At 40.5% G+C, this 14,919-nt stretch overlaps 1 protein-coding gene across 1 annotated transcript in view; it reads right to left on the bottom strand.

Moving 5' to 3' along the window:
* SCUBE1 (signal peptide, CUB domain and EGF like domain containing 1) overlaps positions 1-14,919 on the bottom strand; it is a 193,972-nt gene that overhangs the window by 16,127 nt on the left and 162,926 nt on the right. The window contains exons 10-16 of the mRNA XM_069003376.1: positions 11,802-11,918; positions 9,669-9,791; positions 6,175-6,294; positions 5,018-5,110; positions 4,216-4,332; positions 2,449-2,607; positions 1,249-1,452 (exon numbers count right to left, since the gene is read on the bottom strand). Coding sequence (XP_068859477.1) covers positions 1,249-1,452; positions 2,449-2,607; positions 4,216-4,332; positions 5,018-5,110; positions 6,175-6,294; positions 9,669-9,791; positions 11,802-11,918 — 933 coding nt within the window. The remainder of the gene's footprint in view (positions 1-1,248; positions 1,453-2,448; positions 2,608-4,215; positions 4,333-5,017; positions 5,111-6,174; positions 6,295-9,668; positions 9,792-11,801; positions 11,919-14,919) is intronic.

Genomic DNA, 14,919 nt, shown 5'->3' on the forward strand with positions numbered 1-14,919 from the left:
GATGGCATATGTTTCGCATGTGTTAGTCCAGGATCCTCACCTGGTGTAAACCACATCTCCACTGTGGTCTAGGTCAATTTCTATCAGGGTGAGGTCCTACTTCTATTGTTCAAACTATTAAATGGCTTTGTAATGCACTCAGGTGTTTCTCACACGTGTGTTACTGGGTGCAGTCTTAAAACAGTATCTTGCAGTTTATTAAAGCAGTGCTGCACAAAGTGTGGGAAATGTGAGCTTTTAGTTTATACCAGGTGCAGTTACAAGCTGGGTTTATGGCAAATGACTAGAAAAAGTCTGCCTCCTGAGATCAGTTCTAGAGATTTCTCCATGGGCAATGTATTCCCTGTAATAATTTGTGTCTCTTGCAACTCAGATACCCCAACTGTACAGCATCTTAAGAACAGATATGAATACACGAGCTTTTCTTGCTACAACAGGGCATGTAACTACATTACACATTTTTCTCTGCTGGATAGGGGTGGTTAAAATGCCTGAGTTTCTAAAAACTAATAGCAACAGTCTTTCAAATACAGTTTATAAACCACTGTTCCCATATGATGACAACTACCTCTGAACCCACTCATTGGAAGCACCTTTCACATCTGACTTCTTTTAGCTTGTAAATCACTTGGTGTCTAAAAAGCTGGAGAAATAGATATGATGATTTTTGAGTAAGTGATTAGAAAGCTTGCAGTGCTGAGAACTGCCATTAATAAGATTGCACAAGCACACTGTCCCCAGCAAAGCACAGAGTGCCTATGTGAAAAGGCTTAAAGAAATTAAGTATTTTACATAAAATAGATTGCTATAATTTTTTTTAACTGGACCTCTTGAGCATTAAATAGAACACCACATTATTTGGCGGTGAGGTGAGTGAGAGTGGTGGTGTAAAAGTAAATATATAGCAACGAGGCAAACATCATAATATTATTTTATGGAATTGTAATTATATTTTGATAAGATGGGAGCAACTGGGAACTAATTGCCAACATTGTCTTGTGGCAGGATTTGATACCTACCACCTGACAGCATGGGAATGTATCCATATTTATGCTTTTGATTTCCTACAACCATCTAATGAATTCCCCCCAGAGTCTTATGAACCATCTATGGTCCATGCATATATACTGAGTATTAAATTCTCAATCATTATCTCAGAGATTTCCTCCCTGGTTCACCATGGAAAAGGTAATTTTGGACTGCTTGTTTTGGGGGTTATGACTGAATATTTGAGCTGTTTGGACTTACCACATTTTCCATCCTGCAGTACTTGCCCTGTACTGCACGCTTCATGCCCTTCAGTAGCTTTAGCTGGCTTCTGAGCCACTTCATATTCTGTCCCAGAAAACTGAATGTAAAATTGCTGTTTATTAATAGATTTCCTCAATGTTTTGATTGCAGTTTGCAGCTTCTGCTCCATCCTTTTCCGAACACAGTCAATGTTACAGGTGTCTAGATGGGAAATGATAACAAAACTAGAAGCAATTGAGATTCATGTTTAAAAGAGGTGCTTAACAAAAAGCTCAGCCTGCATTGCACTGTGACGCCTCTGTTTGCTTCACTGTCTTGTCCATATAAACTGAAGCAGCAGCTCACTGTATTCAAGATCAGGCCTTTCAAAGGGACAGGACAGTATCCTGAGGTCCATGGAACAGTTCCATGGCCTACAAGTGCATGCTGAGTACTGCAGAAAGCGACAATCCCGATGTGTTCTCCTTCCAGGTGTGTTCAGTCTGCCACCATTAATGTTCCTGAATTTTCACTGCCTATGCTTTTCTCAGTTGATTAGGAACTCCTGCCACTTCCCTGACCTAAACACCTTTGTGTCAGTGACAAAAAGAAAGGTGCTTTCATGCACAACTACTGTTTGAATCACTTGGCTAATGAGGCGCCCCTCAAGGTTAAGAAATCTGCCTTTGAGAACTGACATCTTTATAGGATTCAGTCCACATTTTCTTTGGCTGGAATTTATAAGATAATATTGCATCTCATTAAGAACTTAATTAGTTTTATTCCTGAAGTTTGGTAAGAAAACATGAATTTATCAACTGTGTGATAAAACTGTGTGATTCACAGACTAAATATTCAGCAGCTTACATTTTGGAGGATATTTTTACCATCGTTTTTGCAGAACTTCTACCTAATCTTTATGTTCCCTGTACATCAATTAGCACTTCTGCTGTTTAAAGAAATCAGACTGAATTAAAGCACATGACTTAAGGCCTTGAAGGAATTTTGACGCAGGTTTAATCTTTGTTCCTTTGGCTTAATTTCATCCCTGGTTCTTTTCAATGAAATCTCTGAAACTTTGAGTTTGGAAAGGCTGTTGAGTGAGGCTTGTGCTAAAGGGTGTTCATGGCAGCTAGATGAAATAGCATCAAAGAGATTTTAACAACACACTGAGGAAGTAAATTCTGATTTCTCTCCATAGAACAATCTTTCACAAACCTGAGACTTCTTCAGACTTCATCTCCACTTCAAACTCTGCTGTGATATGGGACACTTCTTTTGATGGTGACTTGCGGCCTCTGCGTTTTTTCTTGGAGGAATCGCACTTGAGATTCACAAAGGTCACCTGACAGTTGTCTGTACAGGAGAACTGACCTCCTTTGCATGAGAGAAGCAACACAGAAAAGAAATCAAGTAGCAAAGTAGCAAGTGACAGGCTAACAAGTGATATCTCACTGGGTTATCGTGAATGCAGTGACAGGCTTCATAATGTTTCCTGTGTGTTGTGAGACACCTCCTTCTCTGGGCAGTGCTGGGTTTGCTCCTTTTGCCAGGGAATGCAGAAGGCATAAGCACGGTCTGGTGATGCTCAGCTGCACAGTGCTACCTCCAGTGCCTAAAAACTGCCCAGCCCTTTTCTGCATAAGGATTAGAAAGCTCTTTACAGAAATTATTTTAAATCAGCAGATACTATAAACAGACATTTGATGATGGCTAGAGAGTCGATTTCATAAATCTATGAGAATGTCAGGCCTGGGCCTCTAGAAACTATCAGCAGGTATTCCATCCCTTTCAGAAGTGACAATCATCAGATAGCAAAGGCTTTAAAAGGCTTTGATTGTGAGGTTATGAAAATGTACTGGAAGGTTTTATCTGAGCAGGAATCATAGTTTGCCACAGGTGACAGACCTTCCAGGTGAGGGAGCAATTTGTAGCACTCAAGCCACCAGAAGGATTTAATTCTGAGGGTGTGGTTGTATGGTATAATCTTACTGTTAGAGGTTCAGATGACATAAACACAAAGCAAAGCAAGCAAAGGACAAGGAAATGCATCCAAGGGATTGTATGGACCAAAAAATTAAATTCAGCTTCTGTGACTTTAAAAATGAGTCTGATAATCACATCTTATTCACAGGGCAAGTATCTTAATGACTAAGACCTAAGTCAACACTTGCAAAATTAGAGACATAAATGTGTAGATTTCAGGGTAAAGATGAAATATGAGTCTAAATTTGTAAACCATTCACTTTTTTTTAAAACCAGTATTTTTACTCTTCTGTGTTCCGGGCTCATGTAAGACTTCTCACTCACTAGTGAAAGTGGTGGTAAGAAAAATTCACAACAGAGAATGGATCACCAGTAGATGTTTGGTGTTTTAAGCAGCAATATAGCTTTTTTAACACCACATTTTTGTTAATTACATCTAAATCTTACAAATATTTTTTCTAACATCATTACTACCCACTCTTTCATAACAAAAGATCTAAGGCTGCATAACATCAGATTTTTGTAATAACCTTCCCTCTTAGGAGTTTTCTTTGGTGCCATAATAGGTTACTAATCCAGCATAAACCAAACAAATAACAGCTTTTGTTTTCTTTTAAAAACCTCATTTGGGAAAACTAAACCAAACCAAACTAAACCAAACCAAACCAAACCAAACCAAACCAGCCCTGTTTCACATAACTTTGCATTAGTCATAGCTTTTTGTCTCAGGGTATTTCTGCCATTATCAAGGCCAGAAAAAGGATCATCTTAATTCCCAACTCATGTACTTTTGAACAAAGATTTTTCAAAGCAACTGGTGAGATTTTCAGCACCCAAGATCCAACCCAAGGCAGTGTTCAGCCAGAGTGGGAACCTTGGTCTGAACTTAAAATTCCGACTGATTTTTTTTCCTGTCTGCAGTGTAAAAACAAAGCATGCAAATGAACAAGCAAAAAAAAAAAAAGAAGTGTTGTTTACATGCTGGAAGAAACCACCTACCTGAAACAGCCTGCTTCCCAGAATCTTTTGTTTTTTCTTTGCTGCGAGGTCGTAAATGGCATTTTGCATCTTTGATTTTAAAACGAGCTTTCTGCTTGATTGGAGGGGCCAGGGAATCTGTTGATGTAAAGTAAAAAAATCTACCACTGGGACAGAAATGAAATGAGATCTGAAACTTATTTTTAAAAACAGACTCAAAAACTTTCTTGTGACATAGAAAAGAGGCAGCCCAAGAATTACACAGCTTGTGCAAGGGGGTTCATTGTCACAAGCACATTTCTTTCATGTGAGTACCTACCCTTGAGCCCACACAGATCAGTGAATGTGCTAGTACCACGCTTGCTCTGCACATCTTGTTGGATTTTGGGTGAATTTGTCTTTTACTATGTTTAGCCTTATTCTTAAGAGAAGTCCTGACAAGGACATCGTATTTTCTACCAGAACTTAAGAGACTTATCAAGAGAATAGGGTAGGGAAACTCCAAGGGGGCTGACCCAAGGGTGGGTTACTGGGGTAACTGATTTCCTATTGGATGTCCCGGCCAGATATACTAATTAATTAACCCTACAGAATTACAGAAATCCTGTACCACAGGTGCACGATGCTGTACTTTGCACACCTGAAAGCTTTCATTAAAGAGCCGCTTTTCTATCTTAACACTTTAACTCTGTTGCAAGGTTTTTCCTTTTGTTACTGGGCAACACCTTAACCCTTGCCTTACCTAACGAACGAGCCTGATGTCCTGCAATCCCTGGAGGTCCATGCCCTCCCTCCCCGGGCCCAGCAGCAGGGCAGCACCCACCTGAGCAGCTGGGCAGGGTGGCGTTGCGCCTGGGCTGCGCCTTGCCGTGCTGCGCGGGGACGCCGCAGCTCAGCGTGTAGCTGTTCTCCGAGTCTGGGGGACAGAACACAGTCAGCACACGGGCAACAGCCTCACAAAGCACCTGCCTGAGGCTTCAACTTCTTAATGCTGCTAAGCAAGGAGACATTGTAAGTGCTGAACTTGGGTTTTAAATGGCTGAAATACTTGAAATGTATTGAACGCTTCACAGCGTTGACTGCAAGAGCCGTTTCTTCCGGCACTGAAATGATAATTTTGTAAGTGATTTGGCACAAGGTTAGCCGTGCACATGTAAAAAATATTTTGTGATTGTCCATGGCGAAGTCCTTCTGCTTTGATCACCCCTATAATTTAAAAAATAAACCATGTACTTTCATAATAATTTTAGCTTCAGGTTCTGACAGAATTTCTTGGCGGAAACAAAAATGGCATACTTAGAACCAGAACAGTGTCTACATATTGCAGAGATAGAACTGTGTCCTGGTGCTTACAAGTTAGAGAAATGCACAGTTCCAGTAATCTCTGCTAAACTGAAAATAAAGTCTGAATAGCTTCACTGCATATAGGGCCAAGACTAAATGTGAAAAGCAGACACTCAAAAATAATCCTATGCCAGAACATCTATGAGAAAGCAGCAGCAATCCCCCCCTCCTTCCCTGCAAAACTGTGAAGATGAAAACTACCAGTAGCAAATGCTAAAAAAAAGTAGAGAAGGGAACAAAATGCCCAAATTTTTATAAATACTACTCAGCTGGACTGAGAGACACATCCACCTTAAGCAGGATGGTGCAGAAAAATGTTGTTATATATTGAATTGCTGTGACAAAAGGGAGGGCAAAAATGAACAGCTGATTTCAGTGAATTCCTGTTACTTTTTAATACAAGCTTTTTGTTAGAATTTTCCCACCTTCGCAACTGACACCTCAAATTAGGCAATGAAGGACCAAAGTTCTCATGTGTAGTTGACAATCCGCTCTTCTTGATTTAATTTATAGTGATGTTTTGCTCATTTACTGTTGTCCATATCAAAAAATTATTGCAAAAATCATGAATACATTAACAGAGAAAAATCATCATGTCACACCCTAGATGTAAGAGGACAAATACTTTGTACAAACCTGGAACAAAAAGAGTATTGGATGGGCACGACAGGAAGCAGCTCTCTATGCCTCCTGTCTTACTGCACACTAGCTGAGCCTTGGGAGCTGGTTTGGCATTTGGGAGACATTTCACCATCTCTGAGGAGAAGAAAAAGAAAGAAATGTAAAACAGTCGGATGCTGCCCAACCCAGAACCTTGTGTGCACACTTGGGTACAATGGTGAGAAAAGGCAGGAAGGGGCAAAGACCATAATGGCAGATACACGTATTTCTGAAATAAGCACGTGTTAAGGGAGGGCGTCTGGATTTGGATGTTGAGCTTGTACTTGAAAATGAAACTCCTTCACATTTTTACACCTAAACTCTAGATTAGTCTTTCCCTCCTATCCTCTACTTCGGGATCTGGATAGGCAGGTGACTCTATGAGCACAATTCTGTGTGCACATCTCGATCTCAGAAGCAACAGGTAATACTAATGCCCTGAGATTTCCTTTCCCCCTTTTGGAGGCAGAGCTCTCTGTTTTAACAGACCAACTACACACTGTGCACAGTGATCTGTTTGCTTAGATGACCACTAAAATGGTATTTTTTAATTCTCCAACTCTCACAGACTTTTAAACTTTAGCTCTGTGCCCTAGCTTCTGGAGCTAAGAACCTTCCGAGCCAGGCAGAAGTGAGGCAGGAGATGCTGGGATGGAGATGGACGGTCCTGCTGGTCCTTTCAGACACTGCTGAAATGCCCCAAACAATGCTAGAAGGGACCCTGTGACACACAAAGAGATCACAGAGCCATTTCTCATCAGTGCCCACAGCATGAGGCACAGTGCAGCTCATGTGAAGGAGAAATCCAGCTTCTCCTCTTCACTTCATGGCAGGATGAAGACAGAGAACCCTGCAGGTCTCACAAGTGACTCTTTGTACTTGGATAAGGGAGTGCTTGTGTTTTAGCAGAAAGCACATGAAGTTGCTGTTAATTGTTGGAGCAGTCTCTGTGCTTCATCCTGAGATGATGGTATGACACTGATAATCATAAACCTGCACTTATTTTAATTTGCCATCCTTTTGGATTGAAATATTACTGAAGTACATCTTTTCCCTCACAAATGACAAGGTTCATTCCTGGCTACTGTTGGCACATGCCATCACTTCCTACAGGGAGGAGGCCTCACTGCTTCCCTCCTTTCCCCAGAGGTTCCCCTCTGCACTGACTGCTGACCAAGTGCAGCTGGGCACCTCTTCAAGCAGCTATTTCTGCAGCAGCTGCTTAAATCTCAGCCAAGTGGCTGAAGGGCAGTTCTTGCTTCAGCCCCACAGAAATGCTGTTTCAGGTACATGATTTTTCTCCAAATGTTTCTTGCTACTGTTTTCTTCCAACTGTTTCTTCCAAGCCTGCTCTCCTTACAAGACAGGTTTGGCTGACATTTGTTTTTCTCACTGCTGACTGTGGTACTGCAAATGTCATTTTTCCTACCTGTCAGCTCACTAGCAGACCACACCGAGGTAGGGGTTGCTTCTGACACCAGAGCTGTAGCAGCTAGGCTGGTTTGGGTATACCAGTGCTTGGGAAAAGCCCAGTAAAACCAGCATGAAACCAAGCAGCTCCAGTGCAGTAGCTGGAATGAGTGTTGCCTGTCTTGGCTTGAGTGCAGAGGAAGAGTCCCAGCAGCCTCCAGCTGGTTTGTATTCCTGGCCTCACTGGTCATTAAATATAAATATATACAAGTCCCATAAACATGCCTGATGTTCACATCTCAAATATGGGAATAATCATCCTCCACTTATCTCCCTCCTATGTCTTCTATGTTGCTCTGGTGATGTCTTTAAAGGAACTATTTCCTTGGATTGAGGAGGCAGCAAAACACAAAGTTCCACTGCTCAGTAAGAGAGGGTTTTGTTACTGCAAATGTCTCCAAATCACGTGGCATTCAGGATCACTAAATACAATTCCTCTGCTTTTTATTGTGCTTTTGTAACAATTTAGAATATAGTTTCCTCTCAAAAATGTTGGTAATAAAGGCAGGTGATCAGCAGGGAGATGACACTCATTTTAAGCCTCACTGAAGTCATCAAATACTAGAGTGTGTATCAACAGACAAGAGCATCCTATTTCCATCTCCCAGCTGAGCATTTTAAATAATGAGGAGAAATTTACAACCAGGAAAATATTTTCAATACAGCCTCTTACCATGGGAACAGCATTCTTAGTACATTGAGAGGGAATATTGCACAAGTAGTCTAGCTTTATACCAGACCTCCAAAAATTTTAGTCCCAGCTGTTAACTTACAAAATCCTTTCCAGAGGAATAACTGGTATGTGGCAAGGGAGACCCAGTGGATAACTACAAACAATACTGAGCTATTTCTTACTGTCACAGTGCTTAGTTCTCTACATAGCAGGGAAGGTAATGTACAGACAGGTAAGCAGGAAAGTGAAGCACTTAATTGTGGTTAGGAAGAACATAATGGCAAAGGCTGGAATTCAGCTTGAGGCTCTCACCCCCCACCCCACCTTGGTTATAAAGTGCTTTCCATACTGCTGTATCCATGTAAAAAATGCCACAATTGTGTGATCACATGAGGCCAGTGCAGTGCTCTCTACTCCAGATTAAGAAGTGCTTTCTCTCTGTATGTGCAGAGATTCCCTGAAAGTAGATTCCCCTTTTTCTTGTTCTGTCTTGCCCCCAGTTAGGTATTAGGCATCATCCCCTAATAACAGGAATACAAATGTGCCTATGAGAAGTTATTTGTGGTTAAAAAATTTGGCCATAAAATGCCCAGGTATGCCGTTCTCATTAAAAATGAAAAACCAGAATTAAAATCTCACAGAAAATACTTTGGCTGTAGCCATGACCAAGATTTTCTGTGCTTCAAATATGACTCCAGAAAAGAAGTAATCTATTTAAAGGATACAGAAATTCAGGTCTGCCACAAAGTGGCACTAGTGGCAAGTGCCAGAAGTTTCCTGGTCTCAGGATTTGTGCTCATTTGATTAATACTTTTGACTCAGCTAGTATCAGTACTTTATATGAGGCAGGATACCTTTAGAGATAATTTGAAAAATTGGGGCATGGTTCTGTGAATACCCCAATTATACCATGAATACCATGTCTTACCTGTAAACAGTTAACTATTTTGAATATTCTAAATAGTGTTAGAGGTAAACAGAGTAACAGCTGACATTACAGAGATGGGAAAAGGGCAAATTAAGGACAAAAGTATAAAATACATAAGATAATAATAATACTTAGATTTCTGTGAATGGACCCATAAGCTTAAAAAAAGCGTTCCACACAAATAAAATCCAACATACTGCTCCTTTGCTAATTGACCTGCAGTTGTATCCTAGCCCGTGGAGCTCCACAGGATCAGGTGTTACCTGAGTTTATAAAATGAATTTGGGGATCTAGATGGTGAAAATGAAGCTTCTCTCAAGCAAAACCATGGGCTTTTCCACCCTCCTGGAGAACAGGAACCTCACCACAGTCACTTCTGAGTCTCACTTCCACACTTACCAACACAGTCCTTTTTATTCCAGTGCAGTTTCTTTCCAGGTGGGCAGACACACTCATAGCTCCCCATGGTATTAAGACACCCAAAGTCACAGCTACCATTGCTGATGCTGCATTCATCAATATCTGAAAACATTTTTAAAGTTGTGAAGAGTCTTAACCATGTGTACACACATGTATCATGCATTAAGATATGATTTGCATAAGGAAATCTATTTCTACTGTACCTTCTACATCTGAGTCTAAATAAAAATGTATAAAGACAAACAGGGCCAAACAACTTCAGTGCATATTGCATGTATTTGTCCTTAACCTGTCCAGCTCTTACTCTCCCATGGATTTATGCATCTGGTACAGTTTACTTGCCAGGACTAGTTCCACTGAAATTCTTGGAAGTACTCACAAGATACAAAACATGCTCAAAAGTCTCTGCTGCATCTAGACAATAATGCATTATATAGAAAAATTTCAAAGGCATAAACTTCTGTGAGATGACAGCACTTCTGCAAAACAAGCAGATAAATTTACACAGCGATTCCCAGAGTTTTCTTTTAGAAATTCAGGTGAAGGAGGAAATGATGCATTCAACAGAAACTTAGCAGATGAAGTGTAGTTTAGGCTTCTACTCCTCGAATAAAAATAAAAGGTAAAGCTTGCAAGAAGGCAAAGAAACTATCCTATATGTTATCAGCAATATTCCACAGAAAATCTTTCAACTTTTGGGACATTAGAAAAGTATTTAGCCAGTATGATGTGTATCCTCTTCAGTCCATGCACTCATCATTCATATACTTATGCCAACAAGGGCAATCTCTCATCTCCTCTCTTCCCACCACCAGGAGGACGTTTATTTATTTAATGAGCTGAAATGACACCGAATCAACAGGAGATACACAGAATTGCTAATGCTCTGGCTCACTGGTAGACCTCAAAATTAAGCATGCAAGGACTCAAACTAACGACAGGCCTAAGTGGCAAAACTTGAGGCCTGGACAAATCTGGATTCAGAGTTGTGATGTTGTATCTGCTCATAATGGAAAAAAGCAGGAGGTTTGGATCTGGTTATGTTTTTGCTCAAAGTTCAGCACTGAGTATTTCCAGTTAGAGTTTTGGTCCTTCTTCAGTCTTATTAAAAAGACTGAAGCTGAACTGAGGCTTAAGGTTATTTAAAGACTGAGGCAGAACCCCAAACTTTGCGGCTTTCCCTAAATTAGTACATTAGGTCATTAAGGAATTAACAGTGAAACTGAGGATCAGTCTGTCCACACCTCACATAACACAGATCCCAAAAACTTTCGGACTCTGAATTTGCTTTCACAACTGCTCTCAAGTGGAGTCTGATCCCAAATTGCTTCCTTGGTTGGACTCCTATTTCTCTTCCTGCCTGCCTCTACTCTTACCATGAATTCACGTGATACTTCTCTATAAAAGAGAGACCAGCATACACCTCCTACACCTTTCTCCCAAAAAAGAAGCCATGCAGAGATACCATTAGCAGTGTCTCATGTTGACATTACAAAATCAGGTGAACTCAGCCCTCAGAAGTGAGGGGCCAGCACCTGTTTCTGCTACATCAGTTCAACCTCTAATTTGGTCATTGGGGTAATACTGCACTTCAAAAATATCCCTCCCCTAGATAATGAAACATTACAGCACCAATTCTTTCCAGTCATACCTAAAAGACTGAAACTAACTCCCCAGAAAATGGGAGGAAGATCCACTACAGCCTTCTGTTATGCATTTCACAGGTAGTTTATATCACATACTGGTAAGGACAAATGCCAACAGAGTCTAAATACACAAACTTTGCAAAATGGACATCCTTCCCCTATTCTCTTTGTTGCCCATCGTATGAAGCCTCCTAACAGTTCTGAGTAACCTCATTCCTGTGGAAGTACTGATCAAAAAATGGTGGGACACTGGTTTTCATTGGTGCTTTTCTCTTGGGAATGCTTCAGCAAATTTGAGATGCTGAAATTTTAGTCCCATCCAGCTCATGGCATTTTAAGTTTATTTTAACATTACGTCTTTATCATCTTGAGTTGTAAAACCTTAATCTAAAAGAATGTGTGGCTCTGTAAAGAGTTCACAAAGCAAACAAGCACACATGATGTAAGCAAAACTCAGTTTCCAAACCTCCACAGTGCGTCAGTCCGTACAAGGTGTAGCCTTTGTGGCAGAGACACTCAAAGCTTCCAGGGTAGTTGATACAGGTGTGGTCACAGGTCCTTTCAAAGGAACACTCATCTATATCTGAATTCACAGAAAAAGCATTAAGAAATTAGACTTACTCAGGTTACAGTGAATGATTGGATTTTCTCATTGGGTTGCAATGTCTTGTTACTGACAAAGTATCATTTACCATCCCAGGTAAAATCTGAATAAAATGTTGTTCTCATTCCTCTAGTGCCTTGTAAAGAAAATACTTACAGGTACATGCAGAAGGACAAGAAGAGGTGATTTGCTAAAACCCCACGAAGACTGTATTATGTATGTTCCCCATTAGATGGCAACCTTTAACTTCTGATCATACTGACCCAGCAGGCCTGGGAGAGTATGGAGCTTTTGGGGACGGTAGTGGCACAAAGGAAAAAAGGTTTGGGTTGAATCAAGCAACTCCCTCTTTCACTGACCAACATGCTGACATCTGCCCACCAGGACAGGGAGTTGCTCCCAGATTTCTCCTCTGCCCTACAAGACTGTACAGAGTTGGAGAGGCTAAGCAAAACACTGCCGGCATCAGGAATGGACAGGCTGCACCTAGCACAGAAAACATTAGTCCAAAGTCCACATTCTACCCAACTCAAGAAAATATGACCTCTTTCCCCTAAGAAAAGTCAAGCATCTCTAATTATCACTGCTCAGCAATGTGAAACCCTGGCTTACACAGCCTCTTCAACCCAGCAGGCCATGAAAAAAGCAACCAAGAGCACGTTGCTCCCAGGACAGTACAAAGGCTTTGCTGAGCAGGTGCTGTGGAGGTTTATTTGACAGCAGTCCTGACAAAATGGGCTTGCTGAAAACATTAAAGGTACCTTAAACAGCAATCTGTGCAAAATAACACTTTTGAGTTAATTTTATTGTCCTTTTTTTAAAAAACAATCTCTTCTGTGATTAATTTTTCTGCTTATGGGTCAGAAAATTGAATACAATGACATAATTTGAGTGGTCATTTCAAGAAATCTCATTCCTCCAATGCTCCTGACTTACAAATGAATGGAATAGTACTCCTATGACAGTTTCCACACTTTCTAGAGCTACTTTTTAAAAATAAAACCTGAATGCCACCATTACAATATGTAACTTAGACTTTCGTATTGTACATGCCTGGAAAGCTGCTGGTGTTTTAAAAAACTTGAAAACTCACCATACTTCAGGGTATTCTACCCAATTCCTATATCCAAGCATTATTTACATAGTTCTGACATTTAATGAAACATTCTAGGTCTCATTCTGCTATTATAAATGCAAATACTTACCTTCAAGAACTACAAAATTAAGATTTCCTGTATGTGTACACAAACCCAAAATCTGTGTGAGAGTTTATGCACAAATTCAGAATGTCATAAGCAGCTATATTTTATATGACCTCCAACTTTCAATGTTTCAAAACATTCACACGAGATAATTCACAATGTGGGAAGCAACTGTTCAGGCAAATGCATAACATAAAATGAAATAAACATGATGAAAAAAAATCTGTGCTATCCAGTTTTATGTGTGCATCACAATCACTTGCTATGATCAAGTCACACAAAGATGACAACTGAGATCTTCTCTTTCTTACATCTACTTAATTTTTAATGCATTTTTGTATCCTTTTTAAAATATCATCATTTGAATTCCTAAAGTAATTTATTTTTAAGGTTTCCTTTACAGTCTTGGAAATATGCAGCTTTTGAATACACATAAATGGCAAACTGTTTCAGCTTTCTCTAAATAAATACACAAAGTAAAATCATTTGGGAATGAACACCGCAGCTATAGTTAAAAAGGATTTTTAATGCTTGAGAAGCCAAATCATACATCATGGTTTCATTCATGTGTAAGCTCGTTTGCTATGTGGAATTGCAGGAAATTTACAAAAGCAGTTCATTTTCTGGCCTCTGACTTACCTTGGAAGTCTCTTTTTCAAAACCAATTTCGTATTTCTCAACAGTGATCTTATCCTGCACTAGTTTAGTCCATAGTGTTTATGCACTGCTTTCACATGCAGCACTTTGTGTTGCTGCATAAAAGGCTTATTTCTCTTCACATTAAGGAGGATGCACTTCCCTCTTTGCCCGTGGAAAAACAGTCTGCCTGATGACATGACCACTGCTTGCTGAGTAACAGGCACTCAGGATGGCCAAATGCATTTCTATTCCATAGCTTTTTCACCCTTTAAAGCCCTCATCCCCCCTCCTGCTGCTGTTCTCAGAAGTTCAATCTGCTGAATTCAGCATCCTGCTCTGGCTGCTGGAACAAGGGAAGCCCCTGTGCAGGTTCCCCTGGCTGAGCCTCAACCCCGGCTGTTCCCGGCTGAGGAAGGCAGGGAGGGACCCAGCTTTCTGCAGAGCCCTGTCTGCACAATCACCAGCCCCCTGAGGAATTCAGCACTTGTCATAGAAAAGGGAAAAATATGCGCTGCATACTCTTCATTACAAGAAACTGGTGGTGTGATACAGGACGCTGGGATGCTGAAATCCTCTTTTTTTTTTTTTTTTTTTTTTTTTTTTTTTTTTTTTTGAAACTCTGAAATCTGTGCTCTGGATGATGTTATCCCCAGGCTCCCAGGAACTTTGAAGCTGGCCTTCACACCTCTGTGGTGCTTCACAATACCTCTCCATATTTAGCCTGAAAGGATGTGCTTATTTCCCACCACCCTCAGGACACAGGTGTATCTCACAAGAGACCACGGAGTTGGGAATTTGACCTTCACAGCCCCGGGTTTCAAATCCTGCTTTACCACAACAATGGGGAAGAAACGTGGGCATCTAAATCCTGTCTCCTTTGTACACAAAACACTACAAAATCTGGTAGCCTCATCTACTGAAGAGAAATCAAAAAATACAAAAGCAGAGATGTGACAGGTTACAGTCCCGTCCCCACCCCCACGTACACACTCAAACATACAAACATTTTTGTATTGTGTTGCTCTGAATTTCCCCCCTCCCACACCCCAAAATAAATACTGATAAATTAACTTTCTGGGTCTGTGGTGCTCTTAAAATGATTTAAAGTTATTCAAATTAAGTTTTTTAACTGCTTTAAG

This window comes from Aphelocoma coerulescens, chromosome 1A (genome assembly GCF_041296385.1).
Source record: "Aphelocoma coerulescens isolate FSJ_1873_10779 chromosome 1A, UR_Acoe_1.0, whole genome shotgun sequence".
NCBI classification, from domain to species: Eukaryota; Metazoa; Chordata; class Aves; order Passeriformes; family Corvidae; genus Aphelocoma; species Aphelocoma coerulescens.